Source organism: Alexandromys fortis, unplaced genomic scaffold, assembly GCF_014885135.2.
Source record: "Alexandromys fortis isolate MF-2015 unplaced genomic scaffold, M_Fortis_MF-2015_v1.1 scaffold_0, whole genome shotgun sequence".
In the NCBI taxonomy this organism is placed as follows: Eukaryota; Metazoa; Chordata; class Mammalia; order Rodentia; family Cricetidae; genus Alexandromys; species Alexandromys fortis.
Window position 1 is genome coordinate 28,309,003 of NW_026067949.1, and position 27,976 is coordinate 28,336,978.

Consider the following 27,976-nt stretch of genomic DNA (forward strand, 5'->3'; position numbering starts at 1 on the left):
GGGTTGGCGGAGCCCGCCATGAGAAAGCGGCTACAGGAGGGCACGCTTCCTTGGCCCACGGTGGCGGCAGGTAACAGACACGTAAACACAGGAAATAGCCATAAGTATTTATTAAGGAAGGGGGAGAAAGAAAGACAGAGAAAAGAGATAAAAGGAGAGAGGAGAGATAAAAGAAGAGAGAGACAGAGAAAACGCGTGCACACGCCAAGGAAGCAGAAAGAGAGGAAGGGTCCCAAGATGGCGACGGGCGGGTCAGAGGTTATGGGAGTGGGCGTGGCTAGGGCAGGGACCCAAAGAATAACACCCGCCAGGGCACCACCTGAGAGCTATCCTGCCTTTTAACTCCCAGTTGAAGCTGGAGCCCAGTCTTGAACCTCTGCATTGGCATCTTTTCATTGGTCTAACCTGAACCATCAACAGCATCTTAGCCCACCAGAGCCCTCTCCCTAGAGGAGTAAGAAAAGAATTGCATAATTCCTTACCTCAGGCTTTTGACCAAACACCCATCAGCAGTCCAAGGTAAGCATCAGCATGAGTTTGGAGGAAGTGAAATAAAAACTCAGACAGGAAAGGAAGAAGTCTCTGATGTCAAACCTTAATACTCCGAGAACTCCTTAAATGTAACATTAAAGGATTCCTACATCATCTTGTGATGTCAATAAACACTGGAATACTCATGTGCACATATATTTTCTCGTCATAAAATCTGATTTATTATGCTTCCATTAGTAAGAAGTGTCCCTCAATCACCCTCCCAGACTTATCTTACCCCACAAAGGCAAGTATCCTTCAAGCGGCCTGAAGTCTACAAGATGCTACTATTCCCTACTTAGTCACCGATAAGTCATATTTACTCTGGTTTTATAATCAGTTTCACTTTATTGCATCCTAATTCTTCATAAAACTGTATTTCAAACACAGTGTGCACAGTCACACTGAATAGACTCCTCCACAATGCAAGTGACTTGAAAGTGTGAAATACTGATTCGCTTTTACAAAGATTATTACAGAAAAAAGGGTATGGGGGGGAGCATATCCTGATACACACATGGTAATCAGTCCATGTCCTTGCACCCGACCCACTATGAAAAATCCCGGGGTTAGATGAGTCTTTAATTGTAGTATTGCACAATGGATTTATGCCATCCAGCCACACACATTTTCCCCATAGAAACATTTCCCAGATGAATCTGCTTTCTTCCGATGGGCAGTTGTCTCTGGCCAAGTGCTCATGAAGATTATGGGATGTATGCTTCTGTTGACGTCCAGCTTTTCAGTCCCATGCAGACTCTGTGTGCTCACTTTCTCCTCCAGGTTCCTCGAGAGCTGAAAATTCTGCTTCGATAAGTGGTTTCAGAAATCTCTCGACCTTGGTTAACCTCTTCTTGAGTTTCTGCTGCATCGACTCGTATTCAGCCAAGATGCGGGCAAATCGGGTTTGCAGGAGGTCGACTGAGCCTTCCATTCGTGTGACCTTCTCTTCCAGGTCTTTGGGGTCACTGCCCAGATTTGCGATGTTTAAATCCAGTAGACCATCTTTCATTAAGATCTGCCTTCCTTTCTCTTCCAGCATAGTTTTGGCGTCTGGGTACTCCGTTAGCGCTTCCATGAGGTCATCTTTCGAGAGGCAGAACAGGTCTGAGTAGCCAATGCTTTTAATATTGGCTGTTCTTCGGTTGCCGGCCTTGCTGCCTTTGATATTGAGGATGCTGATCTCACCGAAGTAGCTGCCATCACTCAACACGACAAACTGGGTGATTCCATCATCGGCCACCACAGCAAGTTTGCCTTCTTTGATGATGTACATCTCTCGCCCGATGTCCCCTTTCTTGCATATGTAATCGCCAGGACTGTACACCTGGGGCTGTAGCTTCAGCACCAGCTCCACCAACAGACCAGCTTCACAGTCTGCAAAGATGCGGACCTTTTTTAACGTGTCTAAGTGGACGTTGATGGCGATCTCTGCCCTTAGTTTGTCAGGTAGGTATTTCAAGACTTCTTTCTCATCAACTGTTTTTTTGTTGGTCCAGAGGTAGTCGAACCATTTAATAACCCTCTTTTCCATATCTTTGCTCACATTTCGGAAATTCATGTATTGCTTGATAGCATCAACTCTTGCTTGAAATTCTGCCCTGGCTGCATTCATATTGGAAATCATGGAACCTATGTTACCGACAATGGTGGCAAAAATTAAAACTCCAATTAAGAAGTCAACTACCACAAAGATATACTCAGAATCCAGCACAGGAGGCGGAGTTTCGCCGATGGTTGTCAAAGTCAGCGTAGACCAATAAAGGCTGTAGACATATTTTCTAGCCAAGCGGCCAAATTCAGGATCGTTCACATCGGGGTAGACCCACGTGTCATTCCCAAATCCAATAGCCTTCGAGATGGAGTAGTACACACACGCGTTCCAGTGGATAATAATGACGATGTACATGACGAGGTTAGAAATCCTAAAGATGTTTGGATAGTTGGTCCTTGTCTCTGTGCGCTGGAAGAACTCGAACATTCGAGAGATCCTCAAGAGCCGATTTAACCTAATTTCTGGATAGTTCCACCCCGTCTTGAAATACAGCAGATCAGTGGGTACCATTGACAGAACGTCAAGTTTAAACTGCAAGTTTGCTTTATACTTTTCTATGAGTTTCACTTTGTCTTTCACCAGCAACCCTTGTTCCAGATAACCTACAGTAGAAGAGAGAAAAGCCGGGCTGTTTCTGCTTGCTATACCACTGTGGTTTTTTTTTCTATAGTAACTCTTTTTTTTTTTAAAAATAAATTATCTAACTTTATGTCTGTTGGTAGAAGGTGTCAGATCCCCTGAAACTGGAGTCCTAGACAGTTGTGAGCTGCCATGTCGGTGCTAGGAATTGAACCCACGTCCTCTGGAAGAGCAGCCACTGCTCTTAACCACTGAACCATCTCTCCAGTCCCTCTACAGCAACTCTTAATCAGCTGTGTTTAGGACAAAATAAGAATACTTTTCAATAAATATATCTTTAGTTGTAGAATGACCCCTATGACCAAACCTACATGCCATTATAGAAGAGTCTGTTGTAGAAATAGAAAAATGACACTTTTTAGTGTAATATATAGACAGATAAGTAAGTAGGTAGGTAGATAGAATGATGGATTAATTGATCGTTTGATATATATATGATTTTAGCTACACAGGTAAAATCATTTCTCTAATGAATCACATTCATATTCTGCAGCATTATTATAAATTGCATATTTGGTTCCTGTCCCCAATTTCTGACACACCACTGTTAAAATCCTTACGATTTCCCGAGGAACCAAAATGCTAGTGGTATCTTTTGTTCTGATATTTGGCCATGGCCTCAGCTCCGGATGCAGAGCTCCAGCGCTTTGACAAGTATCTTTGTTCTGTGAGGCAACTCCTGGCAGGCTCCTAGATGGGGCTGGTCACCAGAAACAGACATTTACAGACTTGGACATTCTTAACCTCCACCCCCACTTTCTCCAGGAGGAGAGGTGCTGGAAAGGAACTTAATTCTGCTACTTATTGTGTTTATACGATAAAAAGCCTTCCATAAAGATCATTGGCTTTGTTGTGGCCAGATTACGACCCCCAGAGAGACCACCAGCGAGGCCCAGACTGTAGTAAGCAAGGGGTAATCAGCATAAAACATGTTTGGAACTCCTCTCCATCCCCGTTACAATGAAGTAGAGAGAGGAGCTGTGTCTCCTCTGTGGGGTGAGCTTTTAAAGGCATAACTACGAAGAGAATCTTTGAAGCTGCTTTGGCACAGGTACAAGAACTTTTGCTCCTTCCCATTTTGTTAAGTCAGCTTTTTCCTTGTTCTTAGAGCAAGGCCACTGTTCTTGAGTTAGGCCATCTTTATCAGTCTGTACCAGGAGGCTGGCTGGGCTGAGCAAAGTAAAGTGACCTTGTGCTCAATACCTCCCTGGTGGGAGAGGGGAAGGCCACTATCTTCCTGGGAAAACATTCTGCTAGAGTATTTCTTCTTGCCCCTTTGAGAATAAGGGGTGAGGGTCCCACAGCTTTGGTGATCAGAGAGCATCCAAGTGAGAGAGCAAATGTAGGGTGTTAGAAGGGTGTCATAACCCAATTCCGTGGGGACAACAGCTCCTGCTCTCAAGCCCTTCCACACTTGTCCTCCATACCTCTGTATCTGCCTGTTCACCTCTTTTATTACATCCTTTATTAATAGAATAAACTAGAAAATGTGTTTTTGTTTTTTGTTTTTTGGTTTGGCGAGCCATGCTAGCCAATACTGAAGCAGAGGAGGGATCATGGGAAGCCTAATGTATAGTTATTTGATCAGAAATGCAGGTCGAGTCGTGTGCTATTCCGGCCAGCGGGATGCGAACAGTGGTCCCTGATAAACCTATGGGAGAGGAATAGAAGAGCAAGAGACAGGAGGAGTGACAGCAAGACAGTATTTCTGATCAGACCCGCCATTTAGTATATCCTCAGAAGCTGTTATATAGCAAATGGGCAAAGGGGAAGGGAAGGGGTGTCAGGTCTGCAGGAATTCAGGCCTGGAGAGGTCCCTAGCCGGCAAGTAAATACTGAGGGTCTGTGATTGTTGATAAACAAAGGAAAATGCAAATTGTTTGCTAAAAGCCTGGTGCCTGCAGGTCTCACTAGGCTAATGCCCTACATCCGGAACTTGCCTGCAAATTAAGATGGCTGTAAACAAAATACAGATCTCAAAATACAGGTGTTTGCTTCGGGCAGTGAGCCTGACACCTGAAGTAAGGAAGAGCCTTATCAGGCCCAGTCCATAGCCTGCAGGGTCTCACTAACTCTAGTTAGCTTCAGAACCGATGACTTGGTAGCACACGTGGCAGATACTCCTTGGCAGAATCCGAGGCCTGCTCTCAGAAGTGTGGGCACCTGCCCCGTTATCACACTGTTTCACGTGAACATGCTTTTCACCTTCAGCGTGAAACATCAATCTCTTCAGACTGCATTTGCCCTCCTCCCTCTTGTCCTGCAGGCTGTCCTTCATCACCTAGGATCTTCTCTTCTGGGCAGTCCCTGTGGGCCTCGCATGGGTGCGTGCTGAAGCCTTGTGTCAGTAAGGGAGTTTGTTTCTCCTACAGTGGCTACTACAGTGACAGCCAAGCTCCGGCAGCTGAGCCTCTAAAGAGCAAGCTTTCAGCGACCCTTAGAGGCTTCTATGCTGTGTGTAGCATTTACAGTGTGTGTGTGTGGGGGGGGGGGGTCGGGGAAACAGTGTGAAAACAGTACGCTTTACACCTGCTTACTAACACACTGTAAGTAGAAAGGCGGGGGATGGTAAACCCTACTTAACGATACACCACTGTGAACCACAAAGTTTATATTTCCTGTAAAATCTCTATTAAGAGGCTTCTGGAAAGCAGTGACACTTTTCTTTGTGCCCTTGTAAAGTATCTCCATATGTGGCAGAAATTGCCCTTTACCCACAGAGACTGACTAAATATTTCTGTTCTTTATTCTTCTGCCTGGCATAAACCCAATAACTAAGACAATGAAGGAAAAAAACACTAATCCACACTCAAAAGGTTACTTAGGGGACTGGAGAGATGGCTCAGAGGGTAAGAGTACTGGCTGCTCTTCCAGAGGATTTGAGTTCAATCCGCAGCACCCACCTGGTAGCTCACAACAATCTGTAACTCCAGCCCTAGGGGATCTCATACCCTCTTCTGCCCTTCTCTGGTATTGCATGCACATGGTGCACAGACAAATATGCGGGCAAAGCACCCATATACAAATAAATAAATAAATAAATAAATAAAGGTTAGAAAAGATTAAGGTGTCCTAGCACCATCTTCCTGGATCCGTTGGAGTGACCTAAGCCAGCGAGGGGGAACACGTCACTCCTGTTTTCCACTGCGGTTGTGAGTTTACCTTGAAGAACAGCTGGGTGTGGAAATTTCATTATTATATAGTAGAGATAAAAGCAAGAAATTTCAGATGACCCAAAGTAGATCACACGTACCTGTCCTTGTTCGTACGAACATGTCAACAACGTAGATTATGTCTGATACATAATCAAAAATGAGCCAGTATTCTAGGTAATCAGACTGGAGTTCATCAAAACATGCTCTATAAAAGAAAGACATGCATTAAAAAATAACATGGAGATGGATTGAAATAAAAAGCCCCTTTGTGTATATTGTTTGTGATGAGACATCCAACATGCTAAGGCTAAATGGGTTTTTGGAGTGCATTTGGTCAATCACAGTTTTTCCAAATTATTCCTTTCATGGGAATAAGTCATTTCCTCATATATCTGAATTCTAACATCTTTTCCATCAATACTAGTTGGACTTGTATAGATAGATATTAGGTAAGAATTAGCTGGGCATGGTGGCTCATGCCTTTAATCCCAGCACTTGGGAAGCAAAGCAGAAGGATCTCTGAATTCAAGGCCAGCCTGGTCTGCAGAGAGAGTTCCAGGACAGCCAAGGCTACACAGAAAAACCCTGTCTCAAAAGCCAACAACAACAAAGAAGACATCGTTTCAGCTGGCAATCCTTCCACTGATAAGGTGCTCACATGAGGTTCTGCGTTCAGTCCTCAGAACCCACATTAAGAGCGCGACATCGACAATAAGACTGCCGTGTTGGCACACGCTTGTCCTCCTAGCTCTGGAGCAGCAGAGAGGAGCATGGCCCCATGCTTCACTGCAGCCAGTCTAGACATATGGGCAAGTTCCCGGTCAGTGAGAACCCCTATCTCAAAACACAAGGTAGAGAGCATCCTGAGGACACACAAGGCTGACCTCTGGCCTCCACACACATATGCACACATGTGCACCCTCACACATACATCCCGTATATATGCATAAAATAATAAATAGCTTGAAGCTAATGTCAAATATCATGGGGTGAAACTCACTGATCACAAAGCTTGTGTTAAGTTGGGAGCTTAGGCCCCAGTCCCTTGAGTTTATCCTAGCCTCTGACCCTGAGAGTTAGCACTCTGGACTCCAAATCCCATCAGGCCAGGTCCTGACCCCACCCCAAGGGAGGGATCAGTACCACTCCCCCCCCCCGTATTTAAATGAGCTCCCAAAAGAGGAACACAAGGTCCCATTTCCTTCCTCCCCGTGGTCACACTGTCAGCCCTTCGGGGCCACCAGAGAGCGCAGAACTCCCATTAAACCAGGATATTTCTTAATTTGGCTTGCTCTGATTTAGCTTGAGTGGGAATTTTGCATCAGCAGGGAGCTTGCGTTAGGAAATATTCCTAACAGCTTGTATTTCCTGTCTGTACTCAAAAAGTTTCAGGGAAAAATGTTCCTAATCTTGAACAACTGAGATGTTTCTAAAAGATACCAGATCTTTCATTGTTTTCTATTATTATTATTATTATTATTATTATTATTGATAGACCGAGAATTACAGTTTCTCCTAGTGCCCGAATCCCATGTCTGAACAATTAGAAGTTTAAAAGAACACATCTACTCTCCTCCCCGTCCCATCCCAGGACTGTACGTCCATGCATGTTGAGAATCAAAGACACCCTGACCTCAGGTAAACACATTGAGAATGATTCGGCCACGTTTCCCAACATGTAGTGGAAAAGATTGTCCCAAGAACCCTAGGTCAAAGTATGTAGGCAGTAGACTTCTAAGTGTTCTGATATCCACAGAAAATACATATGGAAACCTTGCAATAATCATTGTCCAGTTGTACATCACAGGTAAAGTGATGCAAAGCAGCCAGTTGTAGTACGTGTTTCCCGAAGGATCAATAATCACCACTTCTTTCTTCTCCCTAGCCACAATTAGAAACAAAGGGGACAATTATTGAGAAACAAGCATATTGGCATTTATCATATCAAATATGTTATGTCAATCAACCATGAGTGTGCTGTTGCCGAAAGCATCGTGGCTTTGGGATACTTGTCAGACAGTTGAGACTACTCCAAAGTGTTGATGAGATTATCAGGTTTTTATTTTGGTCTTTACAGACTCATGTGCTCCAATGATCATTATCCTGAATATTTAGAGGAAGTTCTTCCTCAGCGATGCTTATGGGGGAGAATTACCCAACACAGCCAAAATCCTTAAATAGGAAATTCATACTTACTAACTTAGGAAACCTAGAAGAAAGCTTTTAATCTCTTTTGATAGCAGTTTATACAAAATGTTTGTTCTTAAGTATTTAAGGACATTTGCCTTTATTTGGGCCTCTTTGCTACAAAGCTTTCTCTATGCTTTGGGAAATTTTACCTACGTCTAAAACCCATTGCCAGCTCATGTCTGTTGCCAATGCCAGTAAAAACTATTTACTCTTCCTTCTTGTCTTTGTCTTTTTCCTCCTTTTTCTTCTCTTTTTCCTTCTCCTTCTTCTTTTTCTTCTCTGGGTCCCTCTTATTTTCATTCTTATCATCTGCCTTGCTGGAAAAGTTGAGTATATATTGTTACCATATTCAAATAACGCACAAGCAGAAAAACATTTAGGGCCATTCATGCAAAGTCTGGCTTACCTCTTCTTCTCCTTCTTCTTTTTCTTTTTTTCTTTTGGGTCTCTAAAGAAAAAGAGCATCTGTCACATGATCACACCATTCAACCCCAGTTTCTTTCTACTTTCCTTTCCATTGAGCAAGGATTCTTAGCCATGCAGTCAAAGTCCTGCCACGGTACTCAGAAACTAAAACAGTGGCCAAAATCAAACAGGTATCCATACAGATAAGCCAAACATGTCCAGGTTAACAGAAAACAAAAGTTGAAAAAGACAGAGTAATTAAAATATGTAAAAAAAAAAAAACCTCACTAACTTTAAATAAATAAGTCTCTGAATGAGTATACTTCCAGAATTCTTATATGTGAAAGTAATTTTTTTTTACTTAAGTGTTTGATACTGTTCACATATATATTCAAATTAAAACATCGAGACTCTCAAGAAAATTCCATAAATTCTTTTTCAAGGGAATAATCTTGTTGACAGCATTTTTTTTCGTGAGTGGTAAAAAGCTCTGTGGTCATTCAATCAGGTCATGAGGTTGGACATTAACCCAGCATATGGTCAAGCAGGAGACCTGAGACAGAACAGGAACCACAGGGAAGAAGTAAGTTGCTGAGAAGGTGGATAATCACACCATGCCAGCCCATGTCACTCACCGCTGTTTCATCCGCACCCACCCCTCATGGCCTACCTGTAGGAAGGGTTTTTTAGAAGTAACTATTGGAGCATAGATCGTGGATGGGTCGGGTTGGCAACCCCAAGGAGGCTATGTTTATACTATGAAACTCTCTACAGGTGGTTTGGAAACGCGGTGGTGTAGTCGATCTCCCCAGTGACACAGCTTCAAGTACCATCCAGTGGCTCACTCTCTATGGAAAAGTATGGTTAACTTAAGGATACCTGAAGATTTGCAAATGCCTTAACTGTTTGGTTAAGGACCTACATGGGAAAAGGACTGAATGATCAGGCAGAGCAGTTCTAGAGAAAAGGTAGACTAATAGATTCGTGGGCGCAACGTTTGAAAATCCTTGTATCCCAGGTAAGGGAACAACCAAGTAGACTGAAGGATTCAGCTAGCTGATTAATCCAGCCTCCATGTGGCATCTACATGCTGGCACAATGTAGTTAAAAGTACGGCATCCATGGAAACAAAAACTAAAGGCCATGTTTGGGCGCAACACATGGCCTTCTGCTCACTATAGCTGGTGTTGAACATCTTGCCTTTAGTTACAGGGCATTTGGATCATGTAGGTAGCACTGCTGTTATAATGTGATCCCATGCTTAGTTCCCAAGGAGAGTAGTCACTTGATGGCAAATGAACTGTGTTGGGTCCTTGTCAACAGAGAAAAGACATCAAATATTTTGATACTAATTGATTTATATTGTGGTATATATTGCTTTTTGCTACAAACTTGACCAGTATCACTGTGTAGGTGTTTCTAAAGCATGGCCCACCTATACAGACTGCTATGTAGCATCACTTTGCGTCTACTTTACAGAAAAAGAAAAGTGGCATTAGATACTGCCTTGGTTAGGCTTACTATATCTGTGATGAAACACCATGACCAAAAATAACTATTTGGCTTACACTTCCATATCACTATTCATCATCAAAGGAAGTCAGGACAGGAACTCAAGCAGAGCAAGAACCTGGATGCAAGATCTGATGCAGAAGCCATGGAGGGGAGCTGCTTACTGGCTTGCTCATCATGGTTTGCTCGGTCTGCTTTCTTATAAACCCAGCACCACCAGCCCAGAAATGACACCACCCACAAGGACTTGGCCCTCGCCCATCAATCACAAAGTAAGAAAATACCCTACAGGCCAATCTTTTTTGTTTGTTTGTTTTTGTATTTTGTTTTTGTTTTGTTTTTCAAGACAGGGTTTCTCTGTAGCTTTGGCACCACCTGTCCCGGAACTAGCTCTTGTAGACCAGGCTGGCCTCGAACTCCCAGAGATCCGCCTGCCTCTGCCTCCTGAGTGCTGGAATTAAAGGAGTGCGCCACCACTGCCCGGCTCCTACAGGCCAATCTTATGGAGGCATTCTCTCAACTGAGGCTCCCTCCTCTCTACTGACCATAGCTTGTGTCAAGTTGACATAAAAGTAGCCAGCACAGATACTGAATTTGGAATCTAATGGTCCTATCGTATGCTACTCCACCCAGAAGTGTCTGACGTGGTACAGGTATGGAGTGAGCTTCAGAAGGCACCACCGGAATGTTGCCATGGAGTGCAGATTTCTTGAAGATGAGTTACTATAATCCAGGATACTGTGCGTGTGAGAAAAGACTGGTCGGGCATTAGGTGGTGCTCTACGCCTATACATGAATAGAATGAATCGGCCTAGGAACTAAGGTACTTAATGAGGGAACGTACACTTCCCAACCCTGCACATCTAGGTTTTGTGCCTCTAGAGGTCCTCATTTGATGAGAGAGCATCTACACTTCTGCCAAAGAGAACAGTTACAGTCCTATTAAATATTAATCTATGACTAGTCCCTGGCCACTTTCGACTCCTCGTTCCAAGAAACCAATTGGCAGAGAAGAATCACCAGACTGAAAAGTTTATGATGCTGATCATCAAAGGTAGGCAGTGTTGTTGCTATGCAATGAGAAGTCAGAAAAGTATCTGACGGGCACATGATCCATGATGGCATCTTTTGGATTTCCCCAGCCCATCTTTGATAGTGGATGGACAAGTCTAGTAGCCACATCCCAAGGAAGGCATGGTGATTAGCTACATGTCTGCATTTCCCTAGACTGGGAGAAATTCTGCACAATGATGAGAGGGCTCTAGAAGGAATAAAAATAGATAAGGGGTTTCTGTGTAAACCTCAGAAACATCGAAAGTTGTCAGAGATCTTTCTGCAGCCCACTGACCTTCTTCTTACAAGCTTGAACAGGACAAAAGAACATCCAGAAGCCTTGGAAAGGGCAGCCCAGAGTTTTCCTTTAAAAGAGTGCATCTGAGCAGGGCACAGCTGGGTTGTGAGGCTACAATTACACATAGGTTTCAGGTATGCATTCTCCACGCACCAACACTTGAGTGCCGACAACCCAGCTTCTCCTTGCCCTCAGAAAAAAAGGCCTAGAACGAGGAAACCACTACTATTCTAAAATTTATCTCCCAGCTTCCTGGGGCTGCTCTCATTGGATGACTCCCTGTGACTGCAAAGGCCCAGTTCTGTCACCTGAGGATGACACAGAGCTGAAAGCACATACGGATGCCAAAACTCTCCCCTAAGAGCAAACCTCTTCTCTGAAATCAGCATCTCGCTCTGCCCAGTTAATTCTGTCCCCCTCACTCCCTTCCAGATGTCATGCTAAAGGGCACATCCCATAAATATCTACACACAGACCTCTGTCTCAGAGGCTGTCTCCTGAAGAATGTGGCCCAAGGTACACGGGTTCAGTGTTGTGTGACCTTTGGCATCCATTCTGTCCAAGGAAGGGCAATTGCATATATAACATGGACCTTTTAACAAACATATTCAAGTAGATGAATAAAATATAGACATGTTACTTTTGATAGGAAACAGCTGCATTTTCCAGATACAAACAATATATATCTGGAAAAAGCAAACAGAAAAGCAAACAGAAAAATAATAGAATGTCACCTCTGTTAAATTAGCTCAAGCACTAAGTATTAGCTATATCTCAAATGCAGATACTGCTAGCTATTTTTACTTGTTTTTGTTTTCCTCCGTAGATGTACTTACTGGTCTTTGTTGCTGCTGTTGTTAACATTGAAAAGAGCCATAGTGCCTGGCAAGTACTGCTCCCTGGAAGAGGAAAAACACAGAGAGAGCACAATGACCACTCTGCTCATGGTCAGCAAACTGCCTTAAATCAAACGACTTACAGGTTCCTGCTCACTTCATAACATTGCCCAGGTCACTGTTAAAGATGTACAGAACTTGTGACACACAGCTTGCCAGAAGCCAGTGCATTGACCCAAAGTGGTTAGCGACTGACTGTTGGTTAAGGCACATACCAAAAATTATCATCATCTCCGGCCTGGAGTGAGCCCAGATGGATGGCACCGACTTCCACCAAAAGACCCCAGATAGTCAGAGAAGACAGAAAGAGGAGGAATAAATACTTCAAAGAAATAAGTGGAAAGCTAGAGTTAGACACAGGAAGAAATAAAAAGAGGGAAAATGATAACAAAGAATAAAATACATTGCATAGGATCAGAAGCCCTGATCCCTGCTATACCACACTCCTTCAACCTTCAATGGCTTCAGGGTCTATACTTGAATGTGACTGCTTTACTTCCCATATGGTCATTATACTTTTCTAATCTCACATTTTATTTCCTGGGAGCAGGCTCTGCCAGATCTAGCTGTTTAGAGAATGATAGCCCACCCTCTCGTATGCAGCTCCAGGACTCTGAAGAAGGAATTCAAAAGAAGTAGGAAATTAAGGAAATGTGGGGACCCAGACCCACCCAAGACTTTCTAAGAGGCCCTGATGATAAGACAAAGGCAACTTTAGTTCTCTGTCATTGGCCAGGAACACATTTGGCAAGGCCAGGCCAGTCTGAGACTGGAGCCAGGGCCTCGAAGGAGTCAAGATTGTAGATTCTGAAGACCCAGCTCTTCCCCGGAGCTGTGATTATCCGTCCTGAGGCATCTGTATCTGAGATGTATTCTCTTTGCTAACATCGTCTAATTTAGCTCTCTGCTGCCCTTGGCCATTTTCTTCCCGTGAATAGTATATATAAAGCCATACTTCTTAAAGCTGCTCAGCGTAACTCATCAGTTTATGCAATGCCGCCTGGTCCCAGTTATTGCTTTGTCTTCTCTTTTTCTCATCTTTGTCTCCCATCCCCAGTTCTCCTACTCAACAGCTCACTGTTCGGGACCCTTATTCCTGCAGGCTCAGGTCAAGGGAGGAACTGGGGCAAGTTTCTGAGGAACAGGCATTAGTTTCAGGGAACATGATGGGGAATATTTATGACTGGGAACCTTGGGGTCATAAATAATTAAACGTCAGCAGCTTTCCAAAAGAGGGCAAAGGTAAGGGACAGAAATAGCAAGCAAGGTCCTCAGGAGATCTTGCAAAGTGTCTCATTGACAAGAGCATGTGTCAAGCCACTCCGTAGAAGGAACAGGAGACTTTTCATTTCAGTGATATTTAAAAGATGCATTCCGGCAGGTAGACAGCCCCGCTCACCTCTGGGATGGCCCTTGCCTTCTGTGTGAGCTGTTTCTAAAGAAAGAGTCCTCACTCTCTGCTTCAGACAGAGAGGCATTGTCGTCATCAGAAAAGGAGCTGCCAATCAAAGGGAAGCAGAGGTGAATCGGATTCGTGTTTTAACCGGCCCACCTGTCATCCAGGTGAGCCCTTACTCCATCTCTTTTCACCCCTCTGCAGACCCACGCACATGTATGGTTAGAATAGGTAGGAACCTGTTTTATAGAGTGTGTGCCCAGTGATTGCTAGGGATACACTCTGTAGGTCTTCAGCATGGCTGTTGTTAGATGCACTGGTCAATGTCAATGTTTATCCTATAGTACCTAATTTTAGATTATTTTATACGTATGAATGAACTACCACTTCCTGATATTTCCTTCTATTAAAATAAAATTCTATCATATACACATATTCTAGTCACTTAAGGGTAACTATTTCAAATCATACTATCAAAATATATTGTTAGATTTCATATTCTATATACCTTTTCACACTGATGCATGGCAACATCATCTATTTGGGTTTTATATTTCCCATGGGGAAAGTAAAAAAGTATTTGCCATAGTCCCTTATAGGTGCTTCCATAAACAACCCTTTATAACACTCTTCACGCAATAGACAAGCTTCGCTTGTATAAATATGTTCACTAAATTAGATAGATTATGAATTTTAAGAATACAAATTACAAATTTGCATTCTTGAAATCAAGCCTGGATAAGTTAAAACAGAAACTGTGCTTGCATTAACAACGCGTGAGAAGGAGCACAGCCTCACCTGCACGCTCCGTTTTCCATCCGCCGGATTTCCTGTCCAGTAGCGGGGACGATCGCATTGGGGATTCTTACAAAGGACTGCCACGTGTTGATAATATTTGTCTTCATGGTGAGGTTAAGGTCTGAGAAGAAAAAAAGATTTGTTAATGAGAAGACTTTTATGTTCACACGTCAGGGGCTGGGCTGCGACAACAGAGCTCTACTGAGGAGGAAAACGTGTCCAGGCTGTGGTTCCTCAACTGAGCCACACTGCTCCACACCTCCGTGCCTTTGCCTGTGACCCCTGGGACTGAGTCTGGGCAGGTGCTAGCCATCTCTCGAGTCCGATGCAAGGACTCCTCACTCCGAAGTAAACTAACTGCATCCCCCCTTCTCTGCTACAGCAATGTACACACATTGGAATAATTCCCTCATATGCTAAACCGCCATGTTCTCCATCTTCACAGCTACACTGTAAGCCTTGTAGAGAACTCTGCTTCAGCGACAGGGTGCTTGGCACATAGTAGACATTCAGGGAATGGCTGCTCATTGAGCAAATCTTGTTTTGTTTCCTGTCTTGGGGACATGCTATTGTTTCTTTGATGTTGTGAATAGAAGCTAGGTCCTCATACATGGTAGACATGCTCTCTATCACTGAGTTCTACTTCCAGCCCTAAATCTTGTCGTTACATTTTAGCAACTCTACTCGCATAACTTTTCCTCAGAAGTTATTAAATTTACAAGGACTTTTGAAACAGTTGTTGGGTGTTAAATACAGGGAATGGCCCACAGCATCCAATATTCTCCCTTGGCCCACACCATCCAATATTCTCCCTTGGCCCACAGCATCTAATGCTCTCTCTTGGCACACAGCATCCGATCCTTTCCACTTATGATGTGCTTTTGTGGTCTACCAAGACAGAACAAAATAAAAATACCTGCATGTCCCAGAGTCCTGTGCAGTCAGTTTCTCAGTGTCTTTAAGGATTACACAGTCATATATGCATTTATGATACTTGGAAAGCAGAACTGAGATTTAAAAAAATCAACAACAGTCAGCAAGAAGAGGCAAGGGGCCAGGTGGTGGTGACACACGCTTTTAATCCCAGCATTTGAGAGACAGAGGCAGGAGGATCTCTATGAGTTCAGGGCAAACCTGGTCTACAGAGTGAGTTCCAGGACAGGCTCCAAAGCTACAGAGAAACCTTGTCTCAAAAAAACAAAAACAAACAAACAACAAAAATAAAAGAATAGGCAAGGGGACCCCTGGGTTTTCTAAGGCAGAAATCCCTGGTCAGTCAGTCACCAGTTCTTTGGGTCCTAAGAACCAGGCGTTCAGTTTGTACTGGGGAGACTGTAGTAGAATGGGCAGCCTCTCAGATCTGCTTAGGAACCATGCTTGGAACTCAGTCTGGAGCCTGTTACCCCAAGCTTTACAATGACCCTTAGGTCCTGGTCCCCCAAATTAAAGCTAAGGAGAAGAGGAAGAGAAGGGGGCAGGGAAGAACTGGTGTGCCACCTAGTGTTTGAAAATGACCAAACTCTTTTCTCAACTGTCAGTACACAGAGTGCTGGAAAACACTGTCAAAATGAGAGTCAGGAGCCGGGTGGTGGTGGCGCACGCCTTTAATCCCAGCACTCAGGAGGCAGAGGCAGGCGGATCTCTGTGAGTTCGAGACCAGCCTGGTCTACAAGAGCTAGTTCCAGGACAGGCTCCAAAGCTACAGAGAAACCCTGTCTCAAAAGACCAAAAAAAAAAAAAAATGAGAGTCAGGGAGGAGATTAGAAGGAGAGTGTATAAAAGGCAAGCAAGAAGAAAGATGGAGAAGTGGGAGAGGGAAAGAAAGGCTGGTGCATCATCCAGATTTTATGATTTGGAGAAAATATAAGAGTAACTAACATTGGGTCTGGGGAGAGGGCTTGGTAAATAGATAAAGTACTTGCCATGTTAGCATGAGGACCTGGATTAGACTCCAGGAACCCAGTGCCAGGCAGGCTTGGAATCTGTGATCCCAGAGCTTGGGAGACAGGGACAGGATCCCCTGTCAACTGGCTAGCTAGACTGGATAAATTAATGACGCCTGGGTTCAGGGGAGAGACTCTGAGTCAATATATAAGGTGAAAAGGGATCAAGAAAGGAACCTGGCATCAACCTTTGGCTTCCACATGTATGTTCAACCATACATGGACATGCACATAGTAATATACAAACATGCATACACACACCACATACACAGACATAATAAAATAGAATGTTAGTGGCCAAACTTTTCTGCTGCTCTTTGAGGATATGCATAATATTTTCTATAATAGACTGCAAAGTTTTGTTAGTCTAAACTTTCAAAACAATCAGAATATCTAACCAATTTCTTTTCATTTGGGTATGAAGCCCACTCTGTAAGATCGAGTTCATGCCTGGTGCTGGAGATCTGGCCAAGGCTCACAGTTGGGGAGCTCGTAGAAACTAGGATGAACCTGCTTCTGCCATGCTGGATGGATATGTTGTTAAACTGCTTCCTCACATAGAAGGACAGTGCTGCCTTCAGATGTGTCAGGGAAACCTCTTTTCAGTGATCAGTGCTTAGTGCAAAGACACAGGACTGATTAAGGTGCTGAGAATAAGACAATGCTGAGTGCCCGGCCTTAGAATGGGCACCCACATCACCTTTCCGAGGGTCAGAGAACATCACAGAAGAGGGGGCAGGAAGAAGGTAAGAGGCAGACAATAGAGAAGAACGCTATAAGATGTTGTCTTCTGGGCATGATATGGCTGCTGCATTCATAGATTCGCAGGGGTTGCTGTTTGCCTGCACAGGGCCTGCAGAAAACTGGACCAGTCAGCATTCAGTTATGGATGAACGAGAGGCTCATGGGTCCCAGCACTGGCCAAGCAGATATTGGCAACTCATTGTTGCTGAAGGATGGGGAGTCCTTGTTTTTAGTGGTAGAGTCACTGCTGAATTGCCCATGTGCCAAATGTGTAGTTTGATCCACATGCAAATGGCCTTGGTTGAACACAGTGGGCCACAAAGCAAAAACAAAAAGATCTGATAATAAAAGGGGGACTCACTGGGAAAAGAAATCTAAGGAATAGAGTGAGGGCGAGGAGTGAGAAAAGGAGAAAGAGACATGTGTGAAACTGCCAAAAAGTAAATCAATTTTTAAAGTGAAAAAAATTAAAATCAAAATAAATGAAAGAAACCATGCCCCATACCAAAAGGACCAGATAGACATCTATGGAACATTCTGATACAAAGATGGGCTGCATTCTTTTATATTGCACTTGTTTAACCCTGTAAAGCTCTGTTACTTTGCCTGTCTAAAACACCTGATTGGTCTAATAAAGAGCTGAAGAGCCAATAGCTATGCAGGAGAGAGAAATAGGCAGGGCTGGTGGGCAGAGAACAAATAGGAGGAGAAATCTAGGGAGGAAAGCGAGATGAGGAGTGAGAAAAGGAGAAAGAGAGGAGGGCACTGGGACCAGTCACCCAGCCACATAACCAGCCCTGGAATAAAAAGGGAAGAAAGTTATATAAAATAAAGAAAGGTAAAAAGCCCAGAGGCAAATGTAGTTAAAGAAAAATGGGATAATTTCATTAGAAAAAGTGGCTAGAAACAAGCCAAACTAAAGCCAGGCATTCATAAGTAAGAACAAGTCTTTGTGTATTTATTTGGGAGCTGGTGGCAGGCCCCCAAAGGGTTAAAAAAAAACTACATCGTCCTATCATCCCAGGAAGTTGGGCCTAGAACTCAAGTCAGGAACCTGGAGGCAGGCAGGAACTGATACGTGGAAGGGAGCTGCTCACTGGCTTGTTCTCATGGCTTGCTCAGCCTGCTTTCTTAAAGTACCCAGGACCACCTGCCCAGGGATGATACTGCCCACAGTGAGCTGGGCCTTCCCATGTCAATCAGCAATCAAGAAAATGTCCTACAGACATGGCCATGCCAGCGTGATAGAACCAATTCCTTGGTTGATAGTCCCTCGGAACACACCTAGATTTGTGTCAAGCTGTCAAAAACCATCCAGCACAAGGAATGGTGCAGGAACAGTGACTTAATTTGAAATCAAGATAACAGATAACACAGATAACAGATAACACAAGATAACAGATAACACAGATAACAGATAATACAGATAACAGATCACACGGATAACAAACACAAGGCCAGCACACAGAGTGGCCCATCCAGGGCACTCATTATCCTGACTCACCACCTGCCCCCTGCCCCTTGCCCCATGCACTGAGTTCCTGCTGAAATTCTGCACTGGATGACCCAGAGGCCATGCAGACACAGCAGGTGATGGCAGCATTTATTGGTTCAGAGAGCACACTTAAGAACGGGTGGAGCAATATTGAGGAGCCACAGCATCACGCCTGAACAGAAGGTGGTTCAGGGCAGAGGTGTTAGAGGAGCCAAGAGGATACACCCACTCCTCTTCAGGGAATCTGGAGTAAAATTCCCTGAAAAGAAAGAAAGTCTAGAGCAATCTTGAGCAGAACCATCAACACTGATCCAAACAGGATCCTATGTAGGCTCTTTAGTAGGTACTAAAGCAACTATACAAAAAATAAATAAATAAAACAAGGTTGCATTCAGAAAAGCACAGCAGGGGGAGAGAGAGGGGGGAAGTGGGGGGGGGGGAGAGAGAGAGAGAGAGAGAGAGAGAGAGAGAGAGAGAGAGAGAGAGAGAAAGTCACTGATATGTTGAGCAGCCTGTTTTCTAAAAGAAGATGAGGGTTGGAGGTTTCTAAGTGAGACACTGCCAATTTTACAATGGAATGGTACCTTATGGAGAGACAGAAGGACACAAAAGCTTCGATAGGTGACAGGCGATGACCAGAGTGGTAAGCAATAGACGGATGATAAGATAGCACTAAGTGCCAAATGCTGCAGCGGTGGAGCGGGCAGTACTGTGATGGAGGCCTTCGCCTCCCAGCACTGAGTGGTTCCAATGATAAAGAGGAGGAAGGATATCAACCCTGAGACTGGGGGTTGGTAGGGTGGCGGGCGAGGAAGCACAGCCATACCAAACGGGATAAGGAGATGGCAAGACACTTAACTGGGAAATGGCCTGCTCTAGGCTTTGAGGAGGAGGTGCCAGAAAATGAAACATAATGGAAAAATAAAAGTCAAGGGGACAAATTTGTCAGCAAATTTGAGGGAGAAGTCTAATGAGCAGGCTCCAAGTGGGACACCAGGAGCCAAGGGTTCTTGGGGTGCACATGATTGTGAAACATCTTTGAGTCAGGGCGTGGGGGACCATGGCGGAAATGAAGAGAAGGTCTCCAGAGCGGAGAACGACAATAACATTGCCCAGCGATTGAGACCACCCAGAACGGCAGGGACACTCAGCTGGAAGGTCATCAGTGTCCCATGTGTCTCACAAAGCAGCACCACGGAGCTCAGTGCACATACAGGACAAAGAGGAGTGAAGGGTCAGCTCCCTGTGGGAAAGCATAGCGGTGTGATGAGGGCTCGAGTCACAGGGGGCTGAGAGAGAGCCAGCAGTCGGGGGGGCAGGACAGCGCTGACTTTCTAAGTAGTTCAATCAGTACTTTCAGTCTGTGTGTTATCAACTCCTTCAGGCTTGAGGAACAACATCTATAACTGATCGCTTCAGGGAAACTGTCACTGGGAATCATTTGTGTTTTAACACCCTGGTGTGACAGCGGTGGACAGGGTGAGAACCAACACATGAGAAAGAACTAGATGTCGCCTTCCACCTCTGCACTTTAAGGCTGAGGGACAGAGAAAAAGAAATGTCGACTGGGTGCCTATGAGCTCAAGCGTTCTGAGGGAGATGCAGAGTCTGTCTGAAGGTTGAAAGCTACACTTCTCTGTGGCTATGAGGATAAGCGCTTAGAATGCAGTTAGAAGTTACACTTAAGCAGGGTGTGGTGGCATGTGCTTTTAACCCCAGCACTCAGGAGGCAGAGGCAGCAGGATCTCTGTGAGTTCTAGCCCCGCCTGGTCTACAAAGCAAGTCCCAGGACAGCCGAGGCTACACAGAGAAACCCTGTCTTGAGAAACCAAAGAAAAGAAATCCCATTGGGTTAGAGAAGTGGCGGGAGCAGGCTCCCTTTTGGGGGTCCATGACCTCCCCATCCCCAGATAGTTGGTTAGGTTTCTAATATGAGGCATGAATTACCCCCTAATTAGTGATTCATAAGTCCAATCAGATACCTGTTGGCTATTCCCAAAAGTACGATAATGGCATTTAAATACTTTGGTGCATATGAATAATTTTGCTGTAGTAAATCCTTTTCATATGTCTCCATAGACACAGCTTTGGGAATGCTTCCAACATGTAAGTCCAGGAACAGTATTGCTAGTTCTAGCTTAGTTTATTAAAACCAGCCACATGATGGTTGTTCCATTTGACATTCTGCTGGCCCAAAACAAGCTTGGCACTTGCTCCTGACCGACACTTGAGACTGTCAAATTTAAAGTTTTCCTCTATCTGATAAGTGAACATTTTTGCAGTGAGGCTTTTGGTGTGGATGTATTAGTAAAGTTGGATAGGCTCTCATGTTTATGAGTCACTTACATACCTTTACATTAATTATATGTTCATACCCTTGGTCCTTGTCTTCGCTGGACTTTCTCTTACTAAACACCGACACATATTTAATAAATGACTGTTGTGTTCATAGCATCATTATCTCTCTGGGCCTGAAACTAAGGTTGAGCTTTGATTTTTTACTTTTCAGAAGTCACCTGCTTATGTTTTTGTCTTCATTACTAACATACTAAGTCATAAAAGTAAGTGTCCTATTGGCCAGTTTATGACTTGTATAACAATTCAACAATATAATCTTTTTAATTTTTTGAGCTTATGATTATTATTTTATTGATTTTTGTTGAGCTCTACATTTTTATCTGCTCCCCTTCCTGCCTCTCCCCTCCCCTTCAACCTTCTCCCAAGGTCCTCATGCTCCCAATTTACTCAGGAGATCTTGTCTTTTTCTACTACCCATGTAGATTAGATCTATGTATGTCTCTCTTAGGGTCCTCTGGGATTCAACAATATAATCTTAATTATCATTAGAAACATGCACATATATGTATACACACATAGATAATGATACATGTAGTATATAATAAAATATATTGATATATTCAGTCATGTATATATGCTGTTACCCAAGCAGTGCACTACTTCTAAATAAATTGCAAACAACTGGAAGATATTTTTGTAAGGTTGGCATAATATATAAACCCTAAAGAACAATTTTCAAACAAAGATGTTTATATATTTTTGCAGCTCACAGTTTCATCTCATGAAAGCAGTATTTGAAGATGGCCAAACATGACTCAACAAAAGCTTCCTGCATGTTGGTAGTTTCAGGGAAAACGGTCCCAAGCTTTATTGTAGATAGTACATTTGTGTATATGTACGTATGTATGTATATGAATGTTTATATACCACATGCCTGCAGAGGTAAAAACGGACATTGGATCCTCTGGAACTGGAGTTATAGACAGTTGTGAGACACCTGATGTGGGTGCTGAGGGTCAACCCCAAGCAGGTCCTCTGCAGAGCGGCAAGCGTCTTAACTGATGAGCCCTCTCTTCAGTCCTCTAACATAAGCACTTTTTTCCATTTGCACCTTTCAAAAACTAAGAGATGTTCTCTTCTCCATTAGATCAAAATGCTTCTTTATAAACTATGGTCTAGGAATGTAGTTCAACTGACAGAGAGCTTGCCATGCACTGTAAGTCGGTGACTCACATCTGTAATTCCTGCACTCAGGACCTAGTAGGTGGAGGATCAGGAGTTCACAGTCACCCGCTACAACAAGGCAACAAGTAAAATTCAAGATGAATTAGAAAGAGAGAGAGAGAGAGGCCGGGCGGTGGTGGTGAACAACTTTAATTCCAGCACTCAGGAGGCAGAGGCAGGAGGATCTCTGTGAATTCGAGGCTAGCCTGGTCTACAGAACTAGTTCCAGGACAGCCAGGGCTGTTACACAGAGAAATCCACCCTGTCTTGAAAAACAAAGAGAGAGAGAGAGAGAGAGAGAGAGAGAGAGAGAGAGAGAGAGAGAGAGAGCACTACACCAAATCCTCTGCATATATTACAGCTTTAAGTTTAGTATTTTTACAGCACTCCTGAGTGTATGAATGCGAAGGTCTCTGGTTCTGGTGCCTGCTCTTAAGGCTCTTTTTCTTCTGTTGGTTTGCCTCGTCCACCTTTGATATGATGGCTTTTTATTTATCTTGTTACATTTTATTTTCTTATGTTTTGCTGTTATCTCTTAGAAGCCTGTTCTTTCCTATGAAAGACAGAAAATGAATGGATCTAGTTGGGAAGGAAGGTAGGGGAGACAGGAGGAGTAGAGGGAGAGGAAACTGTAATCAGGATATATTATATGATAAAAAATATATTTTCAATAAAAGGGGACAAAATGGTACAGACCACTGTAGGATGATAGCTCTGAAGAGCATAGAGTTAAATGATTTTGCATTGCTTGAATTTTATACTAAAAGGATATATTTATTTAAAAGCATTTTTTAACAATAGGAATAAATACATTAAGTAAAAAAAGCATAATTTAAAGCAATATTTATAGTAATAGCATTTTATTAAAATTATATAATGCACACAGAAATGATAAACTTTCAATACTAACTCATGTTAATGTTAAGTCATGGAATGCTCAGTATTCTTTCTTTGTTCTTTATGTTTGTCCATACTTTATCCTAATATATTTTTGTTTGCTGGGGAAAAGAATGTTTCATAAATGAAATTCTGTTGAGCAGCAAAAGGCACTTGTGCAAACACCTTTGCTTTTTGCTTTTTAATTAATTTTTATGTGTATGAGTGTTTTGCATACATGTATGTCAGTGTATCACATACATGTGGTACCTGTGGAGGCCAGAAGAGGGTGTCAGAGGTTGTCAGATACCCTTGAACTGGAGTTACAGATGGTTGTGAGCCACCACATAGGTGCTGGGAATCAAACTGGTTCTTCAGAAAGAGCAGCCAGTGATCTTAACCTCTGAGCCATCCCTCCAGCCTAGCACATTCAATTTAAAATAATGTGACTTTTTTTTCCCACTAATGCAAAAGATATTTGTTGGCCAAAGCGAGTGAAGTTCCACTAAGACAAGAGCACACTCTGGCATATAAGGCAGGATAAATAACCCAATAGCCAATCAGGCTTGTTTTCCAGTCTTGCCCCATCTCAGTTAATTGCAGGGCTTAGTTTGCTTCTTACCATGCAGCAATACTCAAGGCATTGTTGCTGAGGAGAACCAGAACAGGCTTGGCCTGCTCCGCAGCAGTCACCTGCTTAGCAAGGTATGTGGTTTCTAAGCACAGACTTCAGAAAATTGCTACAAAGCCTCAACTGAGACCTTTCTGAGCTCTGGGCTCCTCCTCTTCTGCCAAACAGGGGTGATGCCTTCATGTCTATCATAATGGCTCTCTGTGATACCTTCATGTCTATCATAATGGCTCTCTGTGGAAAGCTAAAGGACTTAAAGGTACACTGAAGGCTTAAAAAGTCACACAAATGTGAGTGGATAATGTGATTATGTAATCCAAGTTCAGCTACACATACGATGCTAAACCAGATGTGGTGGCTCACACCTTTACTCCTAGCACTCACGATGCTGAGGCAGGAGAACCACCATGCATTAGAAGGAAGCCTGGCCTAGAAAGTGAGACCCTGTCTCAAAATGAAATGCCTGCATGGTGAAAATAATCCTCTAATCTTACCCCGGAATCATCACTCTGAGAGGTCAAATTTGGCAAGGGAACTATTAAGAAAATAATAATTATCATCACAGGAGCAGAAACAAGCTGTAATTCTCTTGAAGACTTGTTGCAGACCCGACACAACACTGTTGCTAAGTATGTATGTCGTTTGAGAAGAGATGGGCTGCCAAGCTCGCTAAGCCAACTGCTAGCACTGTAGGAAGAAACCCCCAATACTTTCCAGGGAAGAAATAGCTTTAGCAAGGAAATTAATATGATAGTGAACATTATCACAATCGCTATAATCCACAGATAATGCATAAAGTATCTACCACAAAGATATCAATCAATAGTGAAAATTAGCAAAACCATCAAATGTTTTCCTCTGCTCCTTTTAAGCCAGCATAAGTAATAAAAGCAAACTTATAGGACTATAAAATACCAGAGAAAGCAATCATAGTATATTTTAATATTTAGTTTAGCATATTTATTATATGAAACATGTCAGTGATCCTTCTGTTACTATAACAAATAATACCTGAGATAATCAACTTACAGGTGGAAAGGTTTACTTTGGCTCAAGGCTCCAGTTCATGACCAGGTTGAGCCACTGCTTTGAAATCTGGTGTGAGGAGCAGATGGTAAAACCAGGGAGCTTAGGGCAGAGTAAAATTGCTCCCCCAGGCCAAGACTCAAAAGAGAAGAAAAGGAATTTGTCAGAACTGACTGTTCCCTTCATGAACACTCCAGTGACCTACGACCTCCCCGCTAGGTCCCTTCTGAAAATTTCACCATCTCCCGACAGTCCCACCCAAGGGTTCAGTCTCTCAACCCATGGGCCTTTAGGAGCATTTAAGATCCAAACTACATCATATAAATTGTGACCCTGGAGCATCACAAGATCTTCCCATCACCAAAACGTTTTCTTCAAAATCCGTCTGTTTTTCTAATCGCGAGTAAACACACAGGCTACACAATGCCCGGAGACCATATGGTTTCCCATTCTCCACAAACAAGAAAGAACTCAGAACCTTGAATATTTGATCTTTGGCCTCCACAGTTACATGACCACACCTCCACTGCCCATAAACCATGCAGTCTGTTATGTTATTCTGTTGTCGTAGCAGTAGAAAAAGAGACAAGCTCTAAGCACCCACTTCCTGTTACACATATCTATGTTTACAGGCAAATGGCCCGTTGTCTCAGTATTCTGTAGGCCTCTGAGGGTGGGGAGTTCCCTTTCTCCTCCTTACTTCATCACTCTCGCATTTTATGATACTAATAAAGGTGAGTCAACACTTTAGTCAAATACTCAGGATGGAGCGCATGGAGTCCCCTGGACGGGAACTGCACACACTGCCAGTCACAGTGCGCAGTCAACACTCAGTGTAATAGCTTGGCTTCTATAAGTAAGTCTATACCTCATCTCCAAATGATCACACACTAAAAGTATTTCTATTAGCTGGATGGTGGTGGTGCCCACCTTTAATCCCAGCACTCAGGAGGCAGAGGCAGCTGATCTCTGTGAGTTTGAGGCCAGCCTGATCTACAAGAGCTAGTTCCAAGACAGGCCCCAAAACAACAGAGAAAGCCTGTCTCAAAAAAAAAAAAATAATTGTAGTTTGGCTGAAAATAGTATACAGTCCAACCCGTGCTTCAACAGTTTTTGCTTCTCAACACCCATTGACTGCTCTCTTAAATCTCTCAAAGCAACACCATGTAGGCTGCTGAGAAGTGAAGAGGAGAAACAAGAGGGAAAGGCTGAAATGCTAGGTACAAGCGTGTTCTAGAGGGCCAAGGGAGACAGCTCAGCAGGGAAGATAGCTTGACCTTGGGCACAGCCTCCAGAGTCACAAGATGGGTGTTCTCTGTGTCAGCTGCCCAGCCTGTGAACCTAACTGACTCACTCCTTCCATTGTACCTTAAGTCACCCAAGCATCCGTTTTGATGGACACTGGAATGCAAACAGTGGCTCCACTGAACTGTCTAGGACATAAGGACCAAAATAGCTATGAGTTCAACAGAGACACAAGTTTGGAATGCTCTTGTTCTGCGACCGGTGGGCTCTGGCTGCATTTTGCCGTGGTTGCTCAAGTAAACTGACACAGTTGGGTTTCGGGCACCAAGTATTACTGTCTCCTCCTGGAGAACTTATCATCAGTGCAGAGTCATTGTGTTACACTGGTCCTTGTATATGAGCCCCTCTCCCATTAGACTTGAGAACAAGCATCCGTGAGCTCCTGTTGTATATAACAGTGGTTCTCAACCTTCCTATTGCTTTGACCCTCATGTTGTGAAGACCCTAACCATAAAATTATTTTTGTTGCTATTTCCTAACTGTAATTTTGCTACTGTTATGCACTGTAATGCAAATAGCTGATATGCAGGATGGCCTTAGGCAACCCCTGTGAAAAGGTCATTCAACCCCCAAAGGGATCACGACCCCCAGGTTGAGAACCACTGCTCTATACTTTATGTAGTGTCAAGCCCATAATAAGCAACCAACTTTTTCTTTTAACTTTTGTCGTTTCTTTTATTGCACAAACGCCACACCTGAGTCCAGTAAAATAAGCGCTGGTATCCAGCGGCCCTTTACAGAATGCTCTTGGATGACCACGACTGTTCTGCCAGTGGAAACCACGTGTGCTTATTGCTCACTGATGTCCTCAGAATAAGATGATCCTGAGAAAACTTGGTGTGCTCTAAAAAGAGATCTTATTAAATTTATAGGTTGATGTTAGAAGAATCAATGTGTTGAGATATCAGTTTTTACCACCTGACAAGAGATAACTTCTTGGTGAAAACCTGATTTGTACTTTTGACAATTTTCACTAGTATACTCTATACAATACAATTCACGTTTTTATAAGACCTGCCATCACATTATCTAATGGGGCTAAAGAAAAGTTAATCATTCATATTTTATTTTGTGATCTATCATCTCTCTAACCTGATCACTTTTTATGGTTTTTAAATTAATTCACTGGAGAATTTAGAGCCCATAATCACATTATCCATAGATAAATATCTTCAAAAATTAATCTCACATCAAGGCGTGGTGGCACATACTTTCAGTCCTAGCATTCAGGAGACAGAGGCAGGCAGATCTCTGTGAGTTACAGTCCAGCCTGGTCTACATAGTGACATAGTAAGTTTCAGGCTAGCCAGGGCTACACAGTGAGACCTTGTCTCAAAAGTTGAAAAGAAAAAAAAAATCTAAGAATTTCAATGTTTAATCTTTTTCTTGTTTTGTTATATTGGATGGAACAACATTAAACGATAAATATTATGTTTGGAACTCTTTTAGTATCTAGAACTTTTCCTATTATTGTCTATTAATTTCAAATACATTTTCCTATTGCATTAAGCTTTCTTGCTTACAAGTTTACCATTCTATCAAGAATAAAGGTTATATTTTATCAGTTACTTTCTTGTCAACTGCACAGACACGGCCAAAGCTCAAGCTGATCCACAGTTAAATATCCGAAAACTGTCAGGAATAGTAATGAACATTTTATCCCCAAAGCATGGAATTCCCCAATTATTGTCATTCAGAATGTGGCCGAGGTTATCTGCTGAGGAGCAGCAGTGCTTTTCTCCTCTGAGGGGGCGTGAAGAACCTGTTGAGAAATCAGGGTTAGGACCACAGCCAAACTTAAGCTGTCATCATGGCCTGCCTGTCACATAAAGTATGGCAGTAGTTGATAAGAGTGGTTTATTTGAGGTCTAACTAAAATACGCATGCTTATTGTGGAGAGTTAAGGACATGGCAAGGCTGAGAGACGGCTCAGCAGCCGGGAAGTTTGCTGGGCAAATGTAAAGAACCTGAGTTCAGGAAGCCGGAAACCCATGTAAGTGTCCTGA

The 27,976-nt window shown here is 43.2% G+C and overlaps 1 protein-coding gene across 2 annotated transcripts in view; it reads right to left on the reverse strand.

The window, feature by feature from the left end:
• Window positions 1–746: 746 nt before the first annotated feature.
• Cnga1 (cyclic nucleotide gated channel subunit alpha 1) overlaps window positions 747–27,976 on the reverse strand; it is a 33,728-nt gene continuing 6,498 nt past the window's right edge. For both annotated transcript variants that reach the window (XM_050150182.1, XM_050150181.1), the window contains exons 2-9: window positions 14,429–14,549; window positions 13,634–13,732; window positions 12,175–12,237; window positions 8,477–8,518; window positions 8,280–8,387; window positions 7,654–7,761; window positions 5,979–6,085; window positions 747–2,688 (exon numbers count right to left, since the gene is read on the reverse strand). In XM_050150182.1, the coding sequence (XP_050006139.1) occupies window positions 1,274–2,688; window positions 5,979–6,085; window positions 7,654–7,761; window positions 8,280–8,387; window positions 8,477–8,518; window positions 12,175–12,237; window positions 13,634–13,732; window positions 14,429–14,535 (2,049 nt within the window). In that variant the 5' untranslated portion in view covers window positions 14,536–14,549 and the 3' untranslated portion in view covers window positions 747–1,273. The remainder of the gene's footprint in view (window positions 2,689–5,978; window positions 6,086–7,653; window positions 7,762–8,279; window positions 8,388–8,476; window positions 8,519–12,174; window positions 12,238–13,633; window positions 13,733–14,428; window positions 14,550–27,976) is intronic.